The sequence below is a fragment of the Mustela nigripes genome, chromosome 17, assembly GCF_022355385.1.
Source record: "Mustela nigripes isolate SB6536 chromosome 17, MUSNIG.SB6536, whole genome shotgun sequence".
Lineage (NCBI taxonomy): Eukaryota > Metazoa > Chordata > Mammalia > Carnivora > Mustelidae > Mustela > Mustela nigripes.
Window position 1 is genome coordinate 53,411,200 of NC_081573.1, and position 26,049 is coordinate 53,437,248.

Consider the following 26,049-nt stretch of genomic DNA (forward strand, 5'->3'; position numbering starts at 1 on the left):
AATCCTGTGGAAGGACAGAGCCCCCGCCCGACGCCCACTCTGGGCACTTCAGTCCTTCCCACTCCTTAATTCTGTGACTCATTCTCGAGGACGAGGGGCCCGGCACGAGTGGGGGGCTCAGCCCTGCATGTGGCCCCTCCTTGGAGCTGGGTGTGGGAGGTGTTCTCTGTCTGCTTCACCTGGCACAGTGACTGCTGGCTTCGTGGGACCCCTGAGCACTGGAAATGTGGTTTGTGCAGTGGAGGAACCACATTTTTTATTTTATCTCATTTATTTCTTAACTGTTAAAATCGGAAGGGTTGCCTGCGCCAGCGGCTACCATGCTGGGTGCTGCCACCCTGGACAGGTAAGACCCTGGACTGTTGGGCACCTGGCTTGGAGGGGCTCCAGACCACAGCCTCAGTGTCACTGGCTTCCTCCTCCACAGAAGCGCATTCGCATAAGTGACGTCGTGTCTTCTTGGCCCCCGGTGAGGCTTCCTTTCCCTGATGGTCCCAAGCCCAGCGGAAGGCCTTGCTGAGAGATCTCTAGCCATATCCAAAGGCATCGCTGCAGGGAACAGGTCACGGAGACCCTCTGAAATTGAGCAGCAGGCTCTGAGCCCTGGGAGTCAGTGATGGGGAGAGCAAGTCCTCACAGAGCCCTCCTGGGAGTTGGGCCAAATCACTACCCCTTACCGCTGTGCCCAGTACTGCCCAAGACAGTCCCTACCCCCCGTGATGGTGGCAGTGGGCTTATCTTGAGGCTGAGACTCCAAAGCTTCTACAGTTCTCTCTTTTCAAATCCTCCCAAAGACACTCTAGTTCTCCCCATTTTATAAGCTAGAAGACTAATGTCCAGAGAGGTTGAGTTGCTCACACAGGTAACGCAGCCCAGTGGTCTTGGTGCAGGGTCCTGGGTCTCCTCTTGGTTAATCTTGTGCACAGTGTGGCAAACAGGAAAGTGAGCGGACTTCGCATAGGTACTAACCATCCGGTAACTAACATTCATGGAGAGCTGGCCCTATTTCAAACTTCATACCAGAGGGCCTCGGTTGGGTGCAGTTTCGTCCCCTGTGAGGCATTGGGCAATGTCTGGACACATTTCAGTTGTTTACATATTTTATTTGAATTTGAAGTTTAGCAAAATCATTCAAAGTATGAAAGGGGAAGAAAAATAAGAATCAGACATCATTCGGATCCTTGTACGGGAATGGCAGGGGGAACCGTAAGAACTGGACGGTCAGCCTCAGAAGGCTTGGAGACACATGAACTCGAGGCACCTGCTTTAACGTTAAATAAGCGCGTCAGAGGGCTTCTCGGTCATCACACCCGGCTGAGGCTTGCTGCTGGCATCCATTGGGTTGAGAACCAGGTCACTGCTAAACATCCCGCATGGGACAGGAGCAACGGGCCCCAGATGGTAACAGGGCAAGGCCGGGCACCCTCCCTCCTGCTCCTCCGCAGTCTCTGCTCCGCTTTCCGGGTGGGAACTCGGGTGTTAAGAGAGAGGAAATAACTCGTTCTAACAGTTAGGCTGTCGTGAGTGCCAGGGCTAGAACTCGCACCCGGGACTCTGCCCCCAGGACCTGGGCTTAGAACCCGGATCCTTTCCTTCCCTGTTGCTCCAAGGGGGACGTGGCTGGACGGCAGCAGGCTGTGGAGTCCCTGAGGTCGCACACACTCACATCGGTGTGTGTTTTCCTGGAGATTAGCGTGGAGTTTGTACCAGCCACGAGCCCCCAGCTAGGACTCCTTTCTGGAGGTTCCAGCTCACCTTTGCTTGTTGTCTTTCAGGCGATTGCTCCTTTGCTGGAAAACAACCATCCACCACCAGATCTCTGTGAATTCTTCTGCAAGGTATGACCTGATTGAAATGGGGCTGTGTTTGCAAGAGGCAGTCCGTCTCCTTGTGGGCATGCTGGGGGTTGGCTTTGCATAATTTGCCGAAAACCCAGGCTTCCCTGACCTGGGTGAGGGCCCCGGACCGAGCCAGAAGGCAGGTCAGGCAGCCTGCTCTTAGACACATAGCTCTCTCTCTGCCAGGCAGGTGATAAGTGAGGCCCAGGATCCAAACCAGTGGGTCAGGGAGGAACGTCCAGCTTTTCCTTGGAATATCTTTGTAGCTGTCTTGGGAGAAATTTGTAGCAGATTTTCTGGGTTCCTGACGTCAGAGCTGGGTTATTATTAGCCAAGGCTCGTCTGAGCACCGGCTGGCCCACAGTGGGGCACAGCCGTGGGGCTTTTCCTGAATAGGGAAAGCAGGCCAGGGATGCCAGGTTAGCTGGGAGGAGCCGCAGAGCAGGCCGTCCGCTCCAGGGAACCCAGAGCCAGGCTTGCAGAGGGATTTACACGGACCGTGCCCAGGGCACATTGGGGACCAGCCCTCCCTCGCTCTGAAAACACACTTCAGCAGCCTGGGGGCTGAGCCAGCATGCAGTCCTGTTTTGTTCTTTGCTGTGTGATTTTTTTTCTTTTTTTCTTTTTTTTTTTTTTCCTTTTTTTTATGTAATGATTTGATGTCCTTGGAGAGACGCAGGGCCTAGGTTTGCCGCTACCCCAGCACTCTCTGCTCTCACACCTGCTGACTCACTCCGACTCATGCTCCTTTCCTCGCCGGCTCCTTCCTCGCCGCTGTCCCTGGTGGGCGGTGTGGACTCCATCCACCAGCGAGCCGAGCATGTGGCCTGGCGAAGCAGGCCGCTGGAGAGCCCTGTGGTTTCTGGAGGAAAGGGGACTGTGATGCCCTTACTGCCTCTGCCCCCCACTCAGAGAGATGCTTCCCTGTGTCTGTCAGGGGTGGGAGCTCTGAGACTCTGGACACAGGGTCGTGTTAGCCCCTTTGGCCCGGTCTCTCCATCAGGACACCATTTCTGGCAACTCACAGAGCAGTGGGCGGGCCCGGCCTGCCAGCGCAGAGCGCACGGGTGCCTTCTCGGTGCGCGCGTCTGGGCACACGGCAGTGTGTGCCTTCCGGGCCAAGCAGGCGAGCACCTGGGCGTCGAGCTGGGCCTGCAGGCGTATGTGCGTGTGAAAGCGTCCGGCTTCCATGCTCAGTGGAGGCCCCCTCCTCCCTGGGGCCTCGGTGAGACTATAGACAACTGAAATATGGGCCTTCTTGGCCCCTGGCACCAGGGGGCGTCATTCCCCACACGGAGTGGGGTCATAGGTCCCCACATGTGCTTGGGGTTCTCCTCCCTTACCTGTCCCAGCAGGTCAGCTCCTCTCTCACTAATTTGTCCGATTTAATCCTCATCTGCTCCTTGTCCTCTCAAGCTGTATGGTTTCGCCCAGATTTCATGGTTCTCAAACTCTTGTTCTAAAACAGTGGACCTTTGTTCAAAGTCAGTCATACCGGGGGGTTCCTGGTAGCACGGTTTGAAAACTCATGATGTAGAAGAAATCATTCTTTTTGGCATTTCCTTATAGAAATCGAAGGCTGCCCCGTCCTTTGGAGGGAGGGGTCCGAGCCTAGGGGGTCCGTGAGCCTTCAGGCTGTTTCCCCTCTGGGAGGGCCTGAGTCCCAGCTTCCGTGCCTTACCCACAGGCGGCCTGTCCAGAGAGGAGAGCTTGAGGGGAACGAAGCCGCCCCCTCTGGGTCCACCCTGGGCCAGCTCACTCCACACGCCTGGCAGCCTTGCCTGCCGGTTCTCCAAACCAGGACACTCAGATCGAGGAAAGTTCATTGATCTTAGATTTCCCAGGAAAGCCCTGATCTCTACTCTCCCAAGTCTAGGGTCCTCACGCAGGGGTTAGAAACTCAGCGCCTTCAGGCCCCGGCAGGTTCTAAATGTGTTGGCCGGGTGGGGCCTTATCTGTTCCACCCGAAGGCCTTGGAAAACACAACCTGCTGAGGAAGTGAAGTACGGTGAGGTGCGTGAGGTGTGTCTGACAGCCTGTAGGCTGCTGTCAGCCTATCAAAGCAACAGCTGGAAAGCCACAGGACTTCCGAGATTCTGGTGTCCGGACACGGAACTCCTGGCATTCCTGCACTGTTTTCCAGAGACTCCTCTGTTAGACCACGTGCTCTGCATCTCAGTGCTGCAAGGTGTCGGGACCCGTCCCGGTGGGCACCTGCCTGTATAAACCGCTGATAAACTCTCCCTTTATTCATTTTTTTTTTTTTTTACAGATTTGACTTAATCTTTAGAGACTGAATTAGAGAGAGGGGAAGTACTGGAAGAGAGGCAAGGGAGAGACAGAGTCCCCGCTGAGCAGGGAGCCTGATGTGGGACTCGGTCCCAGGGTCCTGGGACCATGACTGAGCCCAGGGCAGATGTTTCACCAACGGAGCCCCCAGGCGTCCCCACAGTCTCAGAGCCACGGGCGAGGCCTGGACTTCCAGGGGCCCGTTCAGCTCTGGCTGAAACCTGCCAGGCTCGGTGCTGACCATGCCCTTCTGTCTCCCCAGCACTGCAGAGAGCGGCCTCGGTCCATGGTGGTCATCGAAGTGTTCACTCCCGTGGTCCAGAGAATCCTCAAGCATAACATGGTGAGTTCCCCTGACGCCCAGGCTGCAGAGCCGGCCTCTCCCTTCTCCCCAGCCTTTCGCCATTCCCCAAAACGTGGAGGACGGGGTTGGCTGGCCTGGCCTGACAGCCAGGAACAGGGTTGGGATTCTGTTGAAGCTGGGGTGTTCGTGCAGCCTGTCTTCCTCGGCTCTATTCTCTTCTCTTAAGGCAATGGGAAGAATCTTTTTCACAGTAAAAATAACAAAAATAGTGTGGCCGGGGGAGAAGAGAGAAGTTTCCCGTGTGTAGAGTCACAAGCGTCTGCAGACACTCTGCCCAGAAGGAGGGGGTGGGGCACCTCACGGCTTCAGTGGGGGCCATCCGTACGGTGTCCTTCCAGAGGCACAGGGCAGAGGGGGCAGAGAGTGACCATATGATGGAGAAACCTGACAGTGACAGCCACAGGTAGCGGGTCACGGTTTCACGGTCACCAGCCATGGTGACAAGTCACGTGAGGGCAGGCACCCTGATACGGCGTCAGAAGGGCACCGTACCTATGGGCGCTTCTTCTCTCAAACCCATGGGCCCCGTCTAATCCTGAGAGAAACATCAGACCAGTCCCCATTCAGGAGCACTTTGTAAAACACGTGACCAGCACTGCTCAAAATTGTCCAGGCTGTTGAGAACAAGAAAAGCCTAGAAACTGTCACAGCCCAGAGGAGCCGAAGGCGGCAGGACGACTACATGTAGCAGGGTGTCCCGGATGGGGTCCTGGAATAGCAAAAAGTCGTCAGGGGGGACCGAGGCAATCTGAGTATGGACTTGGCGGCCTGCAAGGCCCCTTGGTATTCCCATCAGTTCAGTGAGAGCAGCAAATACTGCTTTCTCCGTGTTACACGTGGGGAAACTGAGGCTTATCAGAGCACACTCACTGGCCCCAGGGGCCACAGCTGGGAATGAGAGTGACTAACATCTACTCTCAGCTACTTATCGAGCACCTTCTTAGAGCCTGACACAGTGTGACACGCAAGAGTGTCCCATGTCATTTAAGTCTCATGAAAGTCCAGGACCACCTTTCCCAGATGAGGTGGTGGGGACCCAGAAAGCCTCCGTAGGCCACTCAGAGAACCGGTGAGCAGCCCCAAGTGCTCATGAGGGGGGCCAAGGAGCAGCTATCGAAAGCAAGGGCTGGTGTTCCAGTGCTCTCTCCGAGCCAGCCTGCAGCCTGGACTCGAGTCACATGTGATGGAGAGCCAGCGATGTCATTGCAGCGCACGTTGGGGCACTGAATCCGAGGTGGGGTAGCTGTGACTACTGCCCCCTGCCCTGTCAGGATTCAGCAGTGGAAACAGCTGTCTCCACGCCAACCCCCAATCCCCGTCTGGTTGGAAGCGTGTGGCGCGTGTGCTGCTCCACCCCATCCCACACTCGTGGCAGACATCATCAGTCGATTGCAGCACTCCTCCGGCAGAGCCCGGAGATAGCCTCAGAGTCCGTCTCAGCCCAGGATTCCCAGCGGCCACTGGTAACTGACGGTGCAGGCACCGTGCGGATCCCCTCTGCCGTTCCCTCCGCAGAGCGGTCTCACCCCGTAGCTGAATTGCTGCTTACTTCCGACATTCCCCCTTGATCGGAGATAAACGCGTTTCTGATTTCCTGAATGCAGGGGAGACGACTACTCCATCCAGTTCTTTCCTGGGACTAACAAAGACGTTCCCCGCGGTAGTGGTGGAGAGTGTGAATTTGTGCCCTAATTTGGGCTTTTATAGTTTCTGGGGCATTCTCTGGATTCAGGCTTCTGAGAGGAGAAGACTTCCAATTGTTAACTTTAAAATCACAGTGGAGGGGGTAGGAGGTGAAGCTTGTACCCTTTCAGAGTGTGGAACAGAGATTTTAGAGTTCGTTTTGCAAAGGACCTTCCTGTCACAGCTTATCGATGACAGAGCCCCAGCCCCAGGTGTTCTGTCCTGGCCTGGGCCCCCTCGGGCATGGAAGAACATTTTCCCGTAGTCTGTGGTCATCAGGAGGCTGTCTAAGAACGCTTCTTTGGGGGGACATCTGACTTCCGAAGGGAAAAAAGTTAAAATTCAGGCCAGCCTCCCACAGCTAACCAAACAACATCTCTCTTATATTTGGTTAGTTTTATGGGCCTACAGTGTTGACCATGTAATAATTTTCTGGATAAAATTCAGAACAGCAACCGGGCAAATCCACAGTTTATAGCATCTGTTGTGGCCTGGCAGGGATCAGGGCGCTCCAGGCAGGAATCCTCGCTTGACGTTTGAAGAACTCTCCAAGTGATCCTGGCGTCTGGGGATGCCGTAAGCTGCTCTTTGCCCTCGGCGTCTAATTACCTGCCACGAGCTCTGTCAGAAGAGGGCTATGGATGGGCAGATGCATGTGAGGCAGTGACTGGCTTCCCCTACGCCCAGGAAGCCAGATATACTGTTTTGAGCTGGAGCTTTCAGCCGGTGTGGGGGGTCCACTCACTGGTTAGTGGATGTGCCCAGCCTGCCACGAGCCTCACGACTGTCTTCATCACACAAGCAGCGGCCTCTGTTGACCGCGCATGCAGCATTTCTCACCAAGGACGCACTGGAACATTTGGGAGCTGGAGGAAATCGTAGACTGCAGAGGTGTTCTAAAGTGTCAGAGCTTCTCCTGTCCTCAGGGTTCCTCTTTTGCAAATATATTGTGTGTCCCATTTCAGATGAGTACATTGAATCTTAGAAAACAGTCTCAGTGTTACTCATTGGACTGAAATAAAAACTAGATACAAAGGGAAGCAGTCCTCTAGAATGTTCTGCTGGAGATTTTAAGCAATTTGTTAAACTGTATTGTCAAGAATGACCATGGTCCCTGTACCCACGGGCCACTCAGCAGAGTGTTCTTGTAGCAAGGGAGGCAAGAAGATGTGGCTGCGGTCCCTAGCAGACCACTGGGTGATCTGACCACCCTACTTTCCAAGAGGAGCGTTTTTAGCTTTTCCAAAGGTAAAATGTTCCTCACCCATATGGGAAGGCCATCAGACCCATTTATGATGTTCATTTCCAAGAAAATGACCTTGACTCTCCAGAAATCTGTCAGCAAAGATAAGGACAGTTATCTTTAGCAGAGTTGAGTTGAAGCAGTTTTCATGGACTCCTAAACCCTTAGACGTGGAAGGGGGCCGGAGAGATCCGTGGTTAGAGCCCTCACTCCACAACAGAGCCTGTGAGGCCCCGAGAGGGCCACACGGCCTTCCTGTCACCGTTTTCCAGGGCACCAGGTGACTTGAGATGTCTTCCTCAGTTTGGAAGCACAGTCAAGTTTCAGTTTTCTCTTCACACAGAGGCCTTATCTAGCCCAGGGCTCTGTGTGTGTTCATGTGACCGTGTATGTGTGTGCATGTGTGTGTGCGTGTGTGTGTGTGTGTGTGTGTGTACACACGTACGTAACTTCCTTCTGGGCTTCCCCTGTGGCTTCTGCTGCCGTCCTCATGGACGAGCATCGTCCCAGTGGGGAGAATGGAAGCAGACGAGGCCCCTCAGTGTCTTGAGGACTCTAATTCAGCCTCTTCACTCCAGGTGAAGAAGCACCAAGCAGCTCTAGAAATTCGCTTCTCGGAGCTGGCAGGAGGGCGTGGGAGGGACGTGTTCTCCTCAGAACTTTCTCGAGGGCCCTCAGCATCAGTTAGATCCGGGAAGATAGTCTCTGCTGTTTTATTTTAAGTTAGAATGCCGATGCGGTTGCTTTTTACTGAATGGGTTCCACTTAGTGCGGGCAAGAAGAACGCAGATGACTTTGGAGATGTGACTCTTCCCTCTGGCGTCTTGCGGGCCACCCTCCTCACCACGCTGACGCGCCCCTCCTGACTGTTAAAACCCGCCCACAGAACGTGAACAGAACTGCCGACCCGGCAGCCCTTGCCTCCACCCGTGAATGTGGGGAAGGACGCAGGGTCCTTTCCTGGCCATCGTTCCTCCTCTCCTGACAAGTCCCTGAGCCAGTGGCCACCAAGGAGATGTGCCTCTCCACTCAGCTGTGCTCTGCCTCCTGCCCCGGTCCTGTGCCGGGTTGGGGAAGCTAAGAAAACAGAAGTGTCCAGGAATGCCACTCACTAGAGCAGGCGGGAGTCCCTCTGTCCTTGCTCAGCGCCCCTTAAGTAGGCGTCAGCTGAAGTGACATGCGGGGGCTCAGGCTGAGCCGGTGGATGGAGACGTCCTTGGCCCTGGGGCCTGGGGCCTTTCCCTAATGTTGAGCAGATTCGCCCTCCCTCCCTCCTGCCTGTGCCCCTTTCACACGGACCCCCGGACACACACCAGCCACACACTCTCCAGGGCACACACCGCCCTTCCCAGGCCATAAGCCTCACACACGCATACACGATGTGTCTCTCACACACCCCTCCTCCCGCAGCCCACGTCTCTCACACATACCCTCCCACACCCTCCCACGCCTCACGTCTCACACACACACCTCCTCCCACATGCCAGATCTCTTACACACACACCCCCTGCCACACTGTGTCTCTCACACATAACCTCCCACACCCCGTACCTCTCACAAACCCCTCCTCCCACACCCCATCTCACACACACACAACCTCCCACACCCCATACCTCTCACAAACACCTCCCACACCCCACATCTCACACACACACAACCTCCCACACCCCATATCTCTCACAATACACAACCCCCCACACCCCCCGATCTTTCCTAAAGTCCTATGTAGAGCATAGGACTTTAGGACCTCCCACACCCCACATCACCTCCCCCACCCCGTACCTCTCACCCACCTCCCTCCACACCTCACATCTCACACACACACACTACCTCCCACACCCCACTTCTCTCACACAGGCACATCTCCTCCCACAGCCAACGTCTCTCATACATACCACCTCCACACCCCACATTTCTCGTACATACACCCATCTCCTGTCAGACTCCGTGTCTCTCATACACATACACACACCTCCTCGCACACCCTACCTCTCTCACACACATATCTTTCTACACCCCATGTCTCCCTCACACACATACTCCTCCCATACCCCACGTCTCTCACACACACACTCTTATACAACATCTTTTATACATCTACTTCCACACCCCATGTCTCTCTGACACACACACACTCTCACATAGTCTCACATGTCTTATACACATCTTCTCCCACACCCCATGTCTGTCTGTCTGTCTCTCTCTCTCCGTCTCCTCTCACACGCACACAAACATACCTCCTCCCACACCCCACTTCTCTCACACACACACGCCATTACCTGTCCAGCCAGCCTTTTTCGAGCTTATCCATCTGTCTTCTCTGCTTTTTTGGTTCTATGTGCCATATGAGGGTAGCTTTTTCTACAACCAAAAGGACAAGGTCATCAAATGCTCCTTAAGTATTTTCTGGAACCAGTGGGGTGGCTGGGGTCAGCCTAGAGCACAAGGGAGCCAGCTGAGAAGCCCGTGACTGGGAGCCAGCTTCGCCCTGGGGCCATGTCTGGTTCTTGGACCTCCTTCCTGCCCTCTTGCTCGGGAGAAGGAACGGGCATCTTTTCATTGACAATGGTTGGGGACACTCAGAGTTACACTTGTCCAGGACTACGTTTGGCTCCTCTATACCCCCAAGAAGTCCCAAAGCCCTCTTCCCAAATTGATGGCCCCAGACTGGACATCTGCCCCGGCCGTGCTGAGCAGCCTCAGGTGATAGCTCACAGAAAGCAGGCATCCAGAAACTCTGTGGGGCCTGTGGCATTGCTGGCTTCCCAGGGGTTGTGGGAGACCCAGCTCAACATGCGCAGGCCCCCTCCCCACTGAGCAGTAGGGACACCCCAGCTGGTCTCTTTGCTGAGCACGCCTTGGCGCATCGGTGCCATGCCAGTGAGTTCGCTACAAGTGCCGGAACCCGTTCCGGGTCAGGACACATTTGTTGCTCTCCCCGGGCAGCCATCAAAGGGCGTAAGCAGGAGCGTGACGAGGCCAGGTTCTTGAAGGGAAAACGTGTGCCTTCTAGAAAGTGGAGTTGGCTGGTTGTCTCCCCGTTGCCTTCCACACCAGCAGTTGTGAGCAGAGCACGGTCGCACCGCCCCTTTTGGGACCCTGGCCTCCCCTGTGGCCTGTCTCAGCTTCTCCCGTCTGCTCTCTCTGCAGGACTTTGGGAAGTGCCCACGACTGAGGCTGTTTACTCAGGAGTACATCCTCGCCTTGAACGAGCTCAACGCGGGGATGGAAGTGGTGAAGAAGTTCATTCAGAGGTGGGTTTCCCAGCTGGACCCCCTCCCCACCTTGCCTGCCAGCCAGCTCTCCTCTCTAGCCCAGAAATACTTGCTCCCTTGATACCCAGAAAGAGTCCACTTGTATTCAGAGGCCCCGAGCATCTCATCTTCTGGGGAGCTGTCACCTGGGTCCTCCCAACCATACGTAGTCCGAGACACTTACTAGCTGTGTGACGTTGAACTGGTTGCTGTACCTCTCTGGTCCTGTTTACTCCCCTATCCACAGGGCTTGTTGCATAATTAAACAAGAAGATACATGAGGAAGCCCCTAGCACAGTACCTGACACACGATAGGAACTCAGGAAATGGTACCAGTTCTAAATAATAGGGTTATTTCCACGGGTCCCACACCTTACACCCCTTTGGTTTATGAGTGCTGAGCACGTCCGGAGACAAGCCCCCACTGGCCCCGGAGAGGCATCAATAGGGACTAAACAGCCACCTCCCAAACTGGGGAAGAAGAAAGCAGATCTTCTAGTTCTTTCTTACTTCTGCTTTTTTGGAAGAGAGGGCTTGCTTTTTCTTGGATTTTTAAAGCCTCTCCCTGTGCCTCTGTCTCCTTATCTGGAAAATGAGAGCCATCGTACTCCCTTCCTCTGGTTAGTGTGCCGGTGTAGTGAGCTAATGCCCGTCAACGCTAGCAACTGTGTCCGTGGGCTGCACACGTCAGCGACCTCTCGTTTTTGAAGAAAATCAAAATAGCCGGTTTAAGCTGGTTTTGGAGCTTATGTGTTTCCCGAATAAACTCACCCGAAACTCACAAAGCATTTCTACATCCAAAGCAAGCATTTCTCCGCAGGAGCCCTGGTGACTTCAGGTTCCCTTTAAAGTACCCAGCTGTGGTTTGTCAAATTTTTTCAGGTTAGGTTTCTCTCATCCTCAACAGCCACAGTGACTTTCCAGGACTTAGAGATATCATTCCCAGGCTCCAAACAGCCCGGGAGTCACGGTATTGGTCCCATTTTACAGGGGAGAAAACTGAGGCACAGAGCTAGCCATAATAAATAAGAGTAGCTGGCATTAAGGGAGGACTTAGCGAATGTGTCCCAGGTCCTGTGCTGGGCCAAGTGACCATAATCAATTTTCTTTCAAAGCAGGCCACTTTTGAGACTAAAATGTGGTATTAGGAATCACTTTCAGAACCCGCAGGCATAAATACGACTGTCCCGGGCTATAGGACTACCATATGCTCTTTCCATGAATTAGAAACTGGGTCCTTACCATAACCCACTGAGGGAGGGAGTCACGTTCCCATTTTATAGCTAAGCAAATTGAGCATGGCAAGTTTAAGTAGTTTGCCAAGACCGCTGGTATGGACTTGAACCTGGCACCCTGGATCTACAGCCGCCGGCCTGGAGCTTGGCTCTGTGCTGCCTGCACGTGGCAGAGCCAGGACCTAGATCCCAATGCGGCCAGATCCCTGGCAAAGAACTTGGAGGGTTGGAGCACCCTCCATCCCTGACCCTGACGACGCGCCCCTGCCCTGCTGCCTCCCTGCGTCAGTGCCACTGCTGCCGCGGCCTGCTCACCCCTGTCCTCTGCTCTCTTCAAGCATGCACGGCCCCACGGGGCACTGCCCCCACCCCCGGGTCCTGCCCAACCTGGTGGCTGTGTGCCTGGCTGCCATCTACTCCTGCTACGAAGAGTTCATCAACAGGTCAGTCCCCGCAGCACCCAGGAGAGCCTGTGTGGGGGCCCGCCACCACCTCTGGATGGGGCCAGTGTGGGACAGTGAAGGGCCAGGTCCCCGCGGAGGGCGGCTCGTGCCTCGACCAGGCCAGGGAGGTGGAGTGGCGGCTGCTGGGACGGCCTCACGTATGTTGGCCAATCCCGTGAGCTCCCCAGTTGCCAGCCCTAACGTGGGGATGTCACTGGAAGAGCCAACACTGGGAATCTGCGCTGGCAGCCGCGAGGCTGTCGCGTCCCCCTGGCTTTAGCAGCAAGTGTTTGATTCTGCAGGTTTCTCCCCACCTGGCATGTGCCACACGTGGGGCTTGTGTGAGAGAGAGGACGAGTGCAGGGGTGCGTGGGGGGTGTGAGCGTGTGCGTGTGCGTGTGTGTGCACGAGGACTAGCAGGAGGTTTTCTCCCTTTCCCCTTGCCTCCTTTGGCAGAATTTCCTTTTGCCCATGGTGCATGTGGATTTCTTGAGCGCCTGTGCGTGTCGGGCGCGGTTTCGGGCGCTCCTGGGGGAGCCGGTCTCCAGTATGCAGGATCAAGGCAGACGGGCAAAGGCTGAGATAACAAAATGGAGCCGCGTGCTGGAGCCTGGCCAGAGCGGGGCGTGCGGGCTGCTGCCTCGGGTCCTCCAGGGTCTGGGCGCAAGCAGCTTATTAAGCACATAACCCAAGGAAGCTCTGGGAGGGGACCCGAAAAGAGTGGACAGCCAGTAGAGTCTGATGACCACTGCAGGCACCTGCACGTTCCCCACTGGGACCTCCCAGGAGACTGTGGAACATGTCTGAGTCATTCCCCTGAGGGATGGTGGCACTGCGGTATAGTTACTTACCAGCTTCCATTCTTTCCTGAGGTTCACTCCTGGGATGCAGGGTGACGCAGTTGCCACTAGTTTGCGTAAAACTTTATACAGTGACCTCTGGGGTCATTAGAGAGGATACGATGTGCAGGATCAGGGAGCATCTGCTGAAGTTCCCTGTGTGGTTGTTCAGGTGGTACACTGCACCACTCCCAGGGGAGCAAAATGTGTGTAGCTGGAGCTGGGGGCGTAGCAGGAGTGTATTTCAGTCCTTAGAGAGAAGGCAGTGGAACATTCTGACACACAGAAAATCATACAAATGAAGCTTCTAAACCAAATACACTGTACTTTGAGGTCTTGCGGAAGGTGCCACAAACTTTTATTAAGGGCGTATTTTCTCACGACAGGACTTGAGAAGGGAGGATTACTCTTTTCAATGTCCTTAGCCCTAGATCCTGATACTCAGCAGGGACCTGTCCACTTCTGAGTCATTTCCCCGTTGAGTAGGTGATAGAACCCCTGGGGCCTCAACATGAAGACGTCATGCAGGCCACTCGCGCACGCTTGTTCTGTGCCCTACAGCATGTTGTATTAGAGCAAAAGAAACAAAAAAAGAAGGAGCAGAAGGTCAAAGGATAGCACTTGGCTCGTACGACCATCCCAGCATCCCTGTGGGCAGGGGTGGTCCCTCGCCCTCGGCCTCCCACGTTGTAGCTCTGGAGCAGGTCCGCATGCATTTCTAACTCAGGCCACCCTAGGAAGCAGGGAAACTGTTAGGAGTGTCCCACATTCTCAGGCTCCCTTTCCTCCCGAGGCCGTGACTCATCTCGGCTTCCCGGGGCCCACTCGGTGGATTCCCGGCCTGGGATTACGCAGGGACAGGAGCAGCGGCAGGAAACAGCACCTCCCAGGATTGTCCGTGTCCTCAAAGCCCTGCCCAGGTGCCCTGGAGCAGGTTTTCCTGACTCGGGAGCAGGAAGCAGAAGAACTCTGGAAATCCCTTTCCCAACACGCACCCCAGGAGAAGGGCAGAGGGGAAAGAACAAGAATTAGGAACTGTGCGCACGGTTGTACAGACAGGGGCCCGCGGACAGCCGCAGCAGCTTTCATCCTCCTCATCCTCTCAGTCCTTGTCTGGTGACAGCCCAGTACGTGCCAGGGGCCCCAGGCACAAAGGTGACCGGCTAGATGGAGCCCTTTCCCTCCGGAGCGGACAGTGTAGCGGGAGATGGAGGAGTAGCGAGGGAGCAGGCAAGGGGTTGCAGTGAGCTTTGGTCAGGGCTGTGAGCACGGAAGCCAGAGCCATCATTAACGGGGTCTGTGCCAAGGAATCTCAGCCCTGGCCGCCCATCCGTCACCTGGGAAGGGTTTACAAGATCAGAACAGCAGCTAAGCACGCATGTGCCCTGTGAACAGCGGCTCGTAGCTTTGGGGACATTCATTCATCATGTACAGGAATGTTCTAGCAGCGTTATTTGTAACAGCCCCTAACTAAAATCTGCCTCCACTCCGATGTCCTTATGACAGGAGAGTGGATGGACAGTTGGGGTCTGTCCGTGCAAAGGAACACTATGGAGCAGCAGGAATGGATGAACTAGAACCACTAGCAAACTGAATAAATTTCACAAAGGCAAAACGAGACAAAAGAAGCCAGACCCAAAAGATACTTGCAGTGTGATTTTTTTTTTCCTGGAATTTCAAGAACAGGCGAAAGGACTAGGTAGTGGGGGCGGGGGGCAGAAGAACGCCCCCCCCCCCTTTGAGGCGGGGTGTAGTTGAAAGGCATGAGAGCAGCCTCTGCGTTTCTCGAAATGTTCCCATCTTGATGTAGGTCAGTGGTTCTCAGCTGGGAGCTGTTTGGAGCCCCGCAAGTGTTAGGCACTGTCTGGAGTCACACAAGGAAAGTTCACGAAGCTGAACTTGATTGTCCCGGGTGTGCTAGAGCCCTGTTGCATTTGGAAGCACGTCCCTTCCCAACTCCATAGTCCGTGATGGCACCTTAATAGTTCGGGTTCAGTTGTGGCAGCCGTATTCTCACCAAGGACACTGGCAAATGCTGCAGCCGGGGCTCCCGTTTTTCTGGCAAGTTCTTGTTGTGTCAGCATAACACTCCTTATATCTTAAAGGAAAAAAGGGGTGCCCAGGCCCCATCCACTGTAATTCTGATCTCATTGGGATAGCCCTGGCATTGTTTTTTGTTTTGTTTTGTTTTTGCTGTTTTTTGTGTTTTGTTTTGTTTTGTTTTTTAAACTTCCCAGGCAAGTCAACTGTGTGGCCAGAGTTGAGAACTTCTGCCTCTGGGGGAGGTGAGGAAGGGATCCTTCAGAGAAGTGATATTTAAGTTGAGAGCTTAAGTTGGCCCTCAGTAAGGCAAGAGGCAGAACAAGATAATCTAGGAAGCGAAAACAGCACGTGCAAAGGCCCAGAGGTGCAGATGGGGCTGGCGTTAGTCACCTTTTCCATCTCTGGTCCTTAAACACCTGCTTCGGAATCCCCAGGCTGCTGCAGACTGCTGGACACAGCATTTCCTGGATGGGCCCAGGAATTCTCCTTCTCTGCAGAGTGCACAGGCGATCTGCTCCTCCACGGAGGCCACTGCAGGGAAGGAAGGGCGGGAAACAGTATGACCGAGAGAGCGGAGAGACGGATAGAGAAGCAAAGATGGAGTTGAGGAGGACAGCAGCCGTGCCAGGCCCTGGGGGGACTCAAGCTTCTCTTGCTGAGCTGCTCCTGGGGATCGTGTTAAAATGCAGATTCTGATTCAGCAGGCCTGGGGTTTCTGGTCATGCTGGTGCCGCTGCTTGGGGACCACGCTGTGAGTGGCGCAGCTGGCCCTGAGCTCCAGCTGTGGAGCATTCATTCCAAGAGCACTGGGGTCACCGATAGGTTTAAGTGACTACGACAGGACTTGAAGAGCTGTCAGTTTCCTGATTTCCCCCTGGCTGCTGCTACTCGGAGGAGGGCCTGGAGGGGGCAAGCGTGACCTTGGGTGATTGCAAGCAGGTGCCCAGGGTGGAGGCCTGGGAGGGCGAGAGCCACCCAGCCCCCTTGAGCCCAGAGTAGTTTCCTGTTAGTTCCTCCAGGAAGTCACCATAAGGGCTACACGCTGGGGGACCTTTGTGGGGCTCAAGTCCATCCCACCCCTAGTGGTCAGTCCCTGGAACATAAACCCTGCGTCCTCCGGGACTGCCCACAGTGCTCTCGGTGAGTACATAATGTACTCGCAGAAGAGCAGACAACTTGACCCAGGTTAGCCTAGCTTGCTGGAAAATCACCCGATCAGAGCCAAACAGCCTTGAAGATGCACTTCTAAATCCCAGCGAAGGCAAACAAAGGGCAATGGAGTGTTAAGTATTTGGGTAGCCACTTAGCTCTGAACCTGCGGATAGTTACACCGCCCCCTCTAGCCCCAGCCCAGACCACACACAGTTTTCCATCAGCTGTTGCATTCTCGGACTTTAGTTGATGGGTTTCGTTCTACCCCAGCGAAGTCTGAAGTGTATTTGTTAAACATCTTTGGTGGGCTCGGCGGAGGCCTGGCTTGTGGCGTGTGCCGGAGAAATTCGGGCCCTCCAGGTGCTTTGTATCCAAGATCCGTGCTCTACCCCGTCCTTGTGCACAAGGAGTGTGTGCATCTCTTTGCAAGCACAGGGCACATGTGCATGGCACATTGAGGGCGGGCCTGGACGAGCAGCTGTTTGTGATCATGCTGTCGTGCTCAGAGTCTCTTGGAACAGTGGACTCAACCTTGACTGCACACATAGGGAGCCTGGAGAGTTACTGGTATCTGGACCCCAACCCAGAGATTCTGATTGAATTGGGCTTTGGATACTGGTATCCAGCCGGGGTGGAAAGCTCTGATTTGGGGATAGAAGTGTGGAGGTGGCAAGTAGAAGAAATCAGGGAAGACTTCATGGAGGAGGAGGAGGACCTGCACAGGATTATATGGGATCTTGGAAGCCGCTGTGGTGGTGAGAAGCCAGGGCTTTGTAGTCAGAAATCTAGTTTCAAATCCCAGCCCCATCCACTTACAAGCCATGTTTGACCTCTGAGAATGTCTTTGCTCACTGGTAACATGCAGATGGTAAAACCAGCCGTCCAGAGAGGTCTCAGTATCTGTGCAGTCTGTGATACCCCTTCGTGCTGTGCCACCCAGGAGCACCAGGGAAGGAAGCCCATTTCTGGGGTTGCCTTCACTCTAATGAGCCTCCCACTGAGTGAGGAGGTTCTTTAACCAGCCTCAAGGCCCTGACAAGTCCTGCTGTGGAGAGGCCTAATTTCATCGTTTGACCCGGCATTTCCCACACAGATGTGACCTCACGGATGCCGTACATCCGTTCTCTCAGTGAACACCCGTTAACGAGTATCATTCTTCCAGGTGGTTGAAAATGCTGTACCTGGGGGTTCAGCCAAGAGCAGGGGTGGACAGGAGGGAGCTGCAGACTGCAGGAGGCTAGAATTCTGGGGTCTGGGATCCCTGGTGGGGAGCGGATGCTGAGCTTTCTCACCTGGCCAGGGATGGGACAACAGAGGTGAGGCCTGGGCCTGCCCAGGGGGAGAGAAGGGCAGCGAGACTCCAGATGCAGCTGGAAAGGCACTTAGTAGGTCTCACAGACGGCCAGGGGAGGCCCTGCAGTGAAGGTGGCTGCCAAGGCCTCACGGGTAGCCCACGGCACCACCACTGGGTTCAGGGAGGCCCTCGGCACGGGGGAGCCCGCGGCCCGTGTGATGGCTCGGGGCCGTGTGCGGGCAGCCACGCTCACACCGCTCTCTCCTCTCCTGCCAGTCGCGACAACTCCCCCAGCCTGAAGGAGATCCGGAACGGCTGCCAGCAGCCCTGCGACCGGAAGCCCAGCTTACCTCTGCGCCTTCTGCACCCCAGCCCGGACCTGGTGTCTCAGGAAGCCACGCTGTCCGAGGCGCGGCTCAAGTCGGTGGTCGTGGCCTCCAGCGAGATCCACGTGGAGGTGGAGCACACCAGCACTGCCAAGCCGGCGCTGACGGCCAGCGCGGGCAACGACAGCGAGCCCAACCTCATCGACTGCCTCATGGTCAGCCCCGCCTGCAGCACCATGAGCATCGAGCTGGGCCCCCAGGCCGACCGCACCCTCGGCTGCTACGTGGAAATCCTCAAGCTGCTGTGAGTGTCCCCTTGGCGGGCCCGTCCCCAGTCGGGCGGGAGAGTGGGGCTCGGCGGGGCAGCGTGGGCGAGCTAAGCACGTGTGCACACGTGTGCAAGTGTGCACGTTTGAGGTATGCGTAAACGCGACGGGCGCCCAGGACGCAGATTCGGGATGTGAGGACACATGTTTGGGGTGTGTATGACTGTGGACATAAGCTTGGTGCGTGATTGTGTGTGTGTGCATGGGGATGTACAGAGGGCTGCATGTGTTCATGTGTGTGCATAAGCATGACCTAGATAGGTGTGTCCCTGAGGTTGAGAAGGTGTAGGTGAGCATCTGCCTCCAGCCACCAGGATGGCCATGAGCCCGTGGGCCCCCAGGTGTGTCTGTGAGTGTGTCAATGTCCTTACTTTCGGCAGAGGGGCTCACTCTGGGTTTGGGAGTACATGTGTGTGTTCAAGGGCTTTGGCTGTGTGTGGGTGTGACAACACAGGTGTGGTTGCCCGAGTGTGTGTGTGTCTGCATGTAGGAGGCTGCATGGATGTGGCTGTATGTGGGCTTTTCTCTGTGGGTCCATGTGTGTGTCTGGAGTGCCGCTTGCGTGTGTGTGCACACCAGTGTGTGTGTGTCTGGTGCTTGTGCTGCTTCTGTGCTTGAGCAGCTGGGAGTGCTCCCTCGGGGTGAGCATTTGTGCACCAAGCTTGGAGCGTGTATGTGTGTCACTGAGTGTGCCCGTGCACATATGCTCGTGAGCCAGCACATGACTGTGTGTACTTGGTGTGCGTTTTGCATCAAGTCCCAGTGCCCTCGCTCCCAGCCTTGCCCGGTCAGCAGGGACAGAGTGGAGTGTGCAGAAAAGCTCTGAGGAGACAAGGGACCCGGGTCGGCTGTGCTTGGTGCCGCCCTGAGCTTGGGGCTTCAGGCCCATGTGCCCACCACCCCCTGAGCCTCAGTCGTGTGCATCTTGAATGAAGGGATCTTACGATTTGGCTCTCGGGGGTCCTTCCAGTTGTACTACTCACACTTGAACCACTCGGACCCGTCTCAAACTCATATGTACCTGGTTCCTGGAGGCACCAACGAAGGGGCCCCCTTGGTCTGGAGTCCCCAGCAGGTGCCTCCCGTCCTCACTCCCACAAGTCCTGCTCTTCAGATGGAGCTCTGCGCTCCTTGGGACCGAGTCTGGAACCCAGCATTTCCCGGCGTGGTCAGCACTGGCTGCGGGCTCCTCAGAGGGGTTGTGGGCATGGCTGTGTGGTCCTCTCCGACCAGTGCGGAAAGATGCCTGTCTACTGACCGGGCACTGGGGCCCCTCGATCCGGGGGGCACCTGGCTCCTGGGGCTGGTCAGTGTTGCTGGGCCATTGCCAAGTCCCAGTTGTTGCCCAGCTCTGCCCGTCGGCTCTGCCTCTCTGGTGAACGTCGAATTGTTGCCAAGCACACCCGGGGGCTGCAGGGTGGAGGCGCTGCACTCCTGGCAGCAGAGGCCGGGGGCACAGCCACATTGAGCCAGAGGACTTCCAAATTCTGCTCAGAGGGCGTTGCTGAGAACGCATGTCAGTTTCTTTAAAGCCGGGGGCAGCCCCCGCTTTCTCCCGGAAGTGGTGATCAGCCCTCCTGGGGACAGGTCGGCCGTCCCCCGCGACTCGCCTTGGCCCCCTTACTTCCTCCAGCCGTTCTCCACAAACACCTGGAACTCCCAGGGCTTCTGCTGGCTCGGGCCCGGACTCAGCTTTCTCATTAAGCACTAAGGATTTGCGTTTCATCATGCAGTTGACACACATTTTTCCCCCTTCTTCATAAACATGCTCACAGATGCGGATTCTCTTCCCCCCGTCTTCTTCCAGACCTCCTGCCTGCTGTTGGGGCATGGCGGGGGGTCAGGTGCCCTGTCCACGGATGGCCACGGAGAGCCAGGATGCATTCCTAGCTGCTTTCCAGAGGAGCACCTCACCTCTGCCTGGGGCTCTCCACAAAGCAGGTTTATATTTGTGGAAGCCTTTTTCACCTTGGGGTCAGGGGGAGGCTCGGCACAGTTCAGACCGGAGACATTTTTCCAGAGCCCAGCTGCCTGTTTGTGTCGATGGCTCACTTGAAGCCCTCAGACATAGTGGACCCACAAACCCTAGCAGCTCCAAGGGATGGTACTTTGGAAGAAGCAACAGATTCAGAGTCAGACTGCCAGGTCCTGGGCTATGGAGGCCAGGGCTGGCTTGTGGCCTTGAGTGAGTTCCTTGGTCCTCTCTGAGCCACGGCTGCCTCCAGGCACAAGCGTAAAATGGACATTCCCTGGGTACTCGGGCCGCGTAGATGCCTCGCAGGCACAGACACCAGGCAAGTGGGAATTACTACACTTTCTGGTTACAACGGTGTTTCCTCTATTTTAAGATACCGTTGGGAGTGAGATGCCCCCTCGATTTAACAGCAGCACTTTGAGAGGAAAAAAGCCCCAATATGGCATTCCGTGCATGCGCAGATCACAAGAAGTATGTGTTGTCTGTGAATTGAGGTCGTGTGGCCACCTCCCTTAGCCTGCTGTATAACTGCGGGCAGTGTTCTTGGCTCCTGGGCCTCAGTTTTCTTGTCTGTACAGTGGGTGTCATGACATAGGGCCTTTCTCACCATAGGGCGCTCTCACCAGCTAGAACACTTGCCAGTGAGTATTATGTGTAAAAAGGAGAGAACAGAGGATCTAATACAGAATGGGAGGGAGCTCTTAACAGAGCCTTGTGAGGGCCAAAGAAGCCCCACTTAGAGCAGGCACTGCTACTCCCCGAGAGTGCGGACAGCCCAGCCCATAGCGCCCAGTTAGTTGCCTTCCCACAGGAAGGCCTGTGCATCACTGGAATCTGAAGCCCTTGAAAAGTAACAGACGCCCCAGGAAGTTGCCCAGAGACCCTTAAAAAGGAAAACTCTTCCCAGCGCAGGCCAGCATCACTCTGTGAGGTCCAGGCTGGGCGGTGCGAGGGAAAGAGTGGACTCGGACGCAAGACCGAGCGAGCAGGCTCGGCTCTGTGGGGTTTGGGAGTCTACCTCTTAACCTGCGAGGCAGTGTGCCGCTCGCACCTGTCTTCTCCTTTACCAAACGCTTGCCGCACGCAGACACCGTGCCTGGTCCTGTGCCCAGTGAGGGGGCCCGACCGCTCTCTCGCTCTCAGCCCCGCTGCATCTGAGCAGCGCCAGCTAGGAAAACCGGGGGCATTGCCCGCTTGGTGGGATGGAAGAAGGAAGGCCGCCGGCCCCTGGAGGCCACCAGCAAGGGGACGGGCTTCTGTCCAGGAAGAGAAGAGAGCAGCCATCATGAGCGAGCAGTGGTCCGATCCCATCTTCTGACCAGCTCAAATCCGGCGACTTGATCTTTTTGAAAGAGGTCTTGTTGGGCTGGAGGCGAGTTGGAAGACACCTCATCCCTCAGGGAAGATGCAGACAAGACTTGGGGGCGTCCTAAAGACTGGGCAGCGTAAGTAGAACGTAGGAGGCGAGTGTCTGCGTCGCCCAGGACAGCACTGCTCAGTCAGGAACTGTTCCGGCCGGATGCCGCGCCGGTGAACACGGAGGCTTGGTGCCGGGAGCTGCGGGGATTGTTGAGGGGCTTGGAAACGCTGTCCCACTAGGAACGGCTGAAACAGCTTTCAAGGGCTGAGAGTTGGAGAGGGAGGGTGGCTGGGCCGGAGGGACAGGACAAGTCCCAGCACATTGCTGGAGTCGGATACCTCCCATCCCAGGGGTGACCGCTTTGTACCCTCTGGCTGGTGGCCTGAGAGGCCTGGGGTTCGGGTTGGGTGCTGGTGTGGGAGAGCTGTCAGGGCCCGGCCTGCCCGACCCAGGCCAGTGTGCTGGGGACTTGTGGCTTCTCAAGGCTCGCACGGCGCCCCTGCCCTCTGCCCGGGGCGTCAGCTGCCGTTCTGTGGGTAGGATGGGCTTTCCCACCGCCCCGGCACCATGCAGAAGTGCTGGAAGTCAGGAGGAAACCAGGTGCTGGGAGGAAGCAACTTGTCCCCGGGACGGCTTAGAACCCTGGTTCAGGCAGCAGCTGTCAAGTTGGCTCACGGTTCCGCCGGGCGTACGTTGTATGTCTGCCGTGCCAAAGCAGCGGCTAGCTGCCCCAGGCCCTGGGAACCACCCTGTCTCCATTTCCTGTGTCCACCCCCTCACCTGCCCAGGTTGTCTCCGGTGTTACCCACGCCCACCACAGCAGCAGAAAGGCAGTTCTCAGCCGTCTGGCTTCTGAACCCCCCGTGAAGTGTGTGTGAGGTTGAAGACCTGGGCCTCATGCTCACCAAAACCAGCTTGCCCTCAATTAGCTCTGTGACCTTGGGCAGCTCCCCTGACCTCACTGGGCAGTCGAGGGAGTTCTAGAGCCAGCTAGCCCCATTCATGGGAGGACTGCATGGCAGGTGGCAGATGCCTGCAGCTCATCAGAGGCCTTTGGGATACTCAGGGGACCTTAGCTCCCTTTCCTCCATGAGCACAGGGAAGGCCTGGCCCCCTCCTGCCCTGGAGCTGAGCGGGCAGGCCTCCCCCCCCATCACCATCCCCCCCTTCCGTCCCAGGCCAGCCTGGCCCAGCAGCCCTGCGGCTGGCACCGCTCTCCACATGCTTGTGGCAGGTGTTCTGCTGGCCGCCGGCATCCCACACCCCGTCCCTTGGGCTTGGCTAGCCCCTGGGCACCCACTCTCTGCCCAGCATACCTGTGCACCCCAGACCGGTCAGCCCGGGCACTGGGAGCAGGACCAGGAGCCGACTGCCGACTTGAAACTGGGCCCGGCTGAGGCAGGAAAGGAGATCCACTGTCCTCTTCCACTTCGTGCCTGTGTCCCCCATTCGCAGTCCTGTGTGAGCTGCCAAGAAGGAGGCCGGGGAGCCTGAGCTTAGTTCCCGGGGAATGCAGGTGACCCGCGCTCTTCTACAGACTGGGCTCGTCAGTGTCTCCTTCTGCTCAGGAGTGAACTCAGGCCAGGCCGTGCCGCGGTCCTGAAGGCCAGCCAGCATGTGCCTGTCACGGCCCCAGCTCCGTGCCTTCTGACAGCCACTGATGAGCGCTTTAAAGTCCCCTCAGAGTTCCCTGTACTTAATGGCATTTCTACACGGAATGTGTTTTGTTCTTTTAAAGCCAAGAGAAACTAGTAAGTGCTTTTTCAACAGAGGGAGGTGGCCTCCTGTGCAGGCGGGAGCAGGAAACGTGATGTCATGCTGTTGAGTGAATAGGACCGAAGACATGGGTTCCTGGGTTCCCGCCTCAGCTCCTCCTGGCTGTGTGACCCTGGGCCAGCACTCACCCTGAGAGTTTTCCCATCTGTAGAATGGGGATGGCCAGCGCGTCCAGCTCAGCAGGTTTCTCGGAGGGTCCCGGGGCAGATCCCGGTGTGCGTTTGGAATAGCCCCTGCTCATAACGAGCTCTGTCTATCAAGTTCGCTCCTGTTACTTCTAGATTTGCAGGAAACCATTTACTGGAAAATATTAGATTTGCTGGAGTCAGACAGGTGAGGGCTGTTGTGGGGCGGGGTTTGGAGGGAAGACAAGCTTGCCACAAAAATCAGTGACTCCCGCCCCCCAAAAAGCAGCCCACAGGTATGGGGTCACAAGGGGTCTTCGTATCCTGATGCGCAGCAGACGGGCCTGTGGGCTCGCTGGGCCCGGCCACCTGGCACGCGGCTTCGGATCCTGGCTCCCCGCTTCGGATCCTGGCTCCCCGCTTCCCAGATGTCTGAACAGAGGTGGGGCCTCAGTGTCCCCTGTGAGGCAGGTGTGATGCCCTTGAGTGCCAGTCCTGAGGCGTCCGCCAGCAAGTTTGTGCCTAGTGCGCAGCCTCACGAGTGCTTAGCTGACCTGCACAGCCGACACCGTTAGGACCACGGTCAGGCCCCCAGACACCTCTGGGAATTCTTTTCCGCAGCGGGAGCTGGGTTCTGAAGGCTGCCACTTTCTCACTGGTGTGTCTGCAGGAAGGTGGGGCAGGAAAGGGCTGTCACCAGAGGGCTGTGTGAACAGGACCTTGTCGGCGGGGGCACCTACTGGTTCCTGGGGATCAGAAGGTCTCGACTGTCTTTTGGTATAGAGACATGTGGCCTGTAAACAGATACACAGCATATTGGGAGGACCATGAGGGACACACGTTGAGAAAGCTCCTCAGGCCGGGGGGGCAGAGGAGCACCCGCAGATGGTGGTTAGAAGCTTGAGAAACACCAGATCCTAAGTGGAAAAGAGCCCCAGGGCCACAGGCCCCTAATTCGGGTTTGGAACCTTTCCCTGCCCTGGCCAGTCCAGGCCCATCGGGCCCCTCCTGTGGGCAACGCCAGGTATCAGTAGAGGTCCGACTGTAGCCCCCCGCCCCCCAAACAGAGACCCTTGGAATAAAGGGTTCAGATACCTGCTTCTGCCAGAACCCAGCCTCTGCCCAAACCAAGACAGGATCCAGGTCAGACGGCACGCTCGAGTGCGCAGCTGAGGACACACGCTCTACCACTTGTCAACATCCCCTTCCACTTGGGAGTGAGCGCCAGGCCCTGGCTGCGTCTCTCTGACATGTGCTGGGGCCGCAGCTCAACAGGCCTCTTCCGGGAGCCAGCCTGGCCCGGTGCCCAGCTCAACAGGTGCAGAGATGAGGTGCGGCGCCTCCCGGGGCTGCTGCGGGCAGGGTGTGTACACACCTGGGCACCCGGAAGACTTCAGCGTAGGAAGGGCCACTCCGGTGGCCTCCCTGCTGGGTAGGGTTAAAGCACTAGGACCGCAGAGGTACCTGGCTGGCATCGGGCAGTCAGTGAGAACTGGCTACCTCTGGGTTCGCTTTCCAACACAATCCCTCAAACCAGAGACATCGGGGAACCCAGATCTGGGGCCGTACCCGGTATAGGCACTGGGCGGGGCAAGAAGAGGTCACGGCCCCAGAAGCCCCCGAGGTCAAATTCAGAGGACTAGCTGGTGATTTGTACAAATATGAAACGCTGGTGGGCCTTGTTTTCCTCCTGCAGAATGGGTTGTCAGAATTCGGGGCCTTGTGGGGCATCTGGGGGTTTTAACAGGGGCACGTGTGAGTGTTCTAGGGCCTGGTCAAGGCCCGTCTGTCCGCAGGCAGAGGCGCTGCCGTGCCCCACGTGTTCCTGCCCTTGCCCCTCCTGGCTCCTCCTTGGGGGCAGTTGGCAGAAGCTGTTCTGGGGGGCAGGATGGGGGCCCTGCCGATTGCACAGCAGCCCCTGGGAGCTGTCACTTCCCTTCCTGGGACCTCTTTCTGTGGCACAGCCCTGCAGTCACCTGGCCTGTAACAGACTCGAGGTGGTCAGTCCGCTCCGGTGGTCTCAGCGGCCCCGGCACGCAGGGGGCTCAGCACGGTGCGGCTCTCGTAGTCATTCATGCCAGTGTCCCTGTTCTCGAACGGTCTGTCCCAGGCCAGGGTGTGGGCAGGACCCTCTAGTGCCTGGTCCCACCGGAGGCCTCCACGGCTGTCCGTCAGAGCCAGTGAGAGTCAAGCCTGGATTGGATTCGTCTACCGCCACGGCTGTGGTAGCTTGCACAGTTGACTTCTCTGTGCCTCGGTTTCCCTTTCTGTTGAGTGAAGCCAATCTTAGTTACTTCAGTGTGAAGAGTAAGTGAACAGAGCCAAAGCCCGGGCATTGCGCAGCTCTGTCCCAGCTACTAGGTTTTGTTCCATTAGGATTATTCTCCCCATGGCTATTATTGTCATTTGCAGGGACTGTTTGGTTAAAACGCTGTTATCTGGACATAGGAGGAGAAGCATCTCATAAATAGGGCGGGTTGACCC

The 26,049-nt window shown here is 56.5% G+C and overlaps 1 protein-coding gene across 2 annotated transcripts in view; it reads left to right on the top strand.

Annotated features, from left to right (window-relative positions):
• CMIP (c-Maf inducing protein) overlaps positions 1 to 26,049 on the top strand; it is a 224,776-nt gene that overhangs the window by 181,155 nt on the left and 17,572 nt on the right. For both annotated transcript variants that reach the window (XM_059383141.1, XM_059383142.1), the window contains 5 exons: positions 1,776 to 1,838; positions 4,390 to 4,470; positions 10,568 to 10,671; positions 12,245 to 12,349; positions 17,954 to 18,307. In XM_059383141.1, coding sequence (XP_059239124.1) covers positions 1,776 to 1,838; positions 4,390 to 4,470; positions 10,568 to 10,671; positions 12,245 to 12,349; positions 17,954 to 18,307 — 707 coding nt within the window. The remainder of the gene's footprint in view (positions 1 to 1,775; positions 1,839 to 4,389; positions 4,471 to 10,567; positions 10,672 to 12,244; positions 12,350 to 17,953; positions 18,308 to 26,049) is intronic.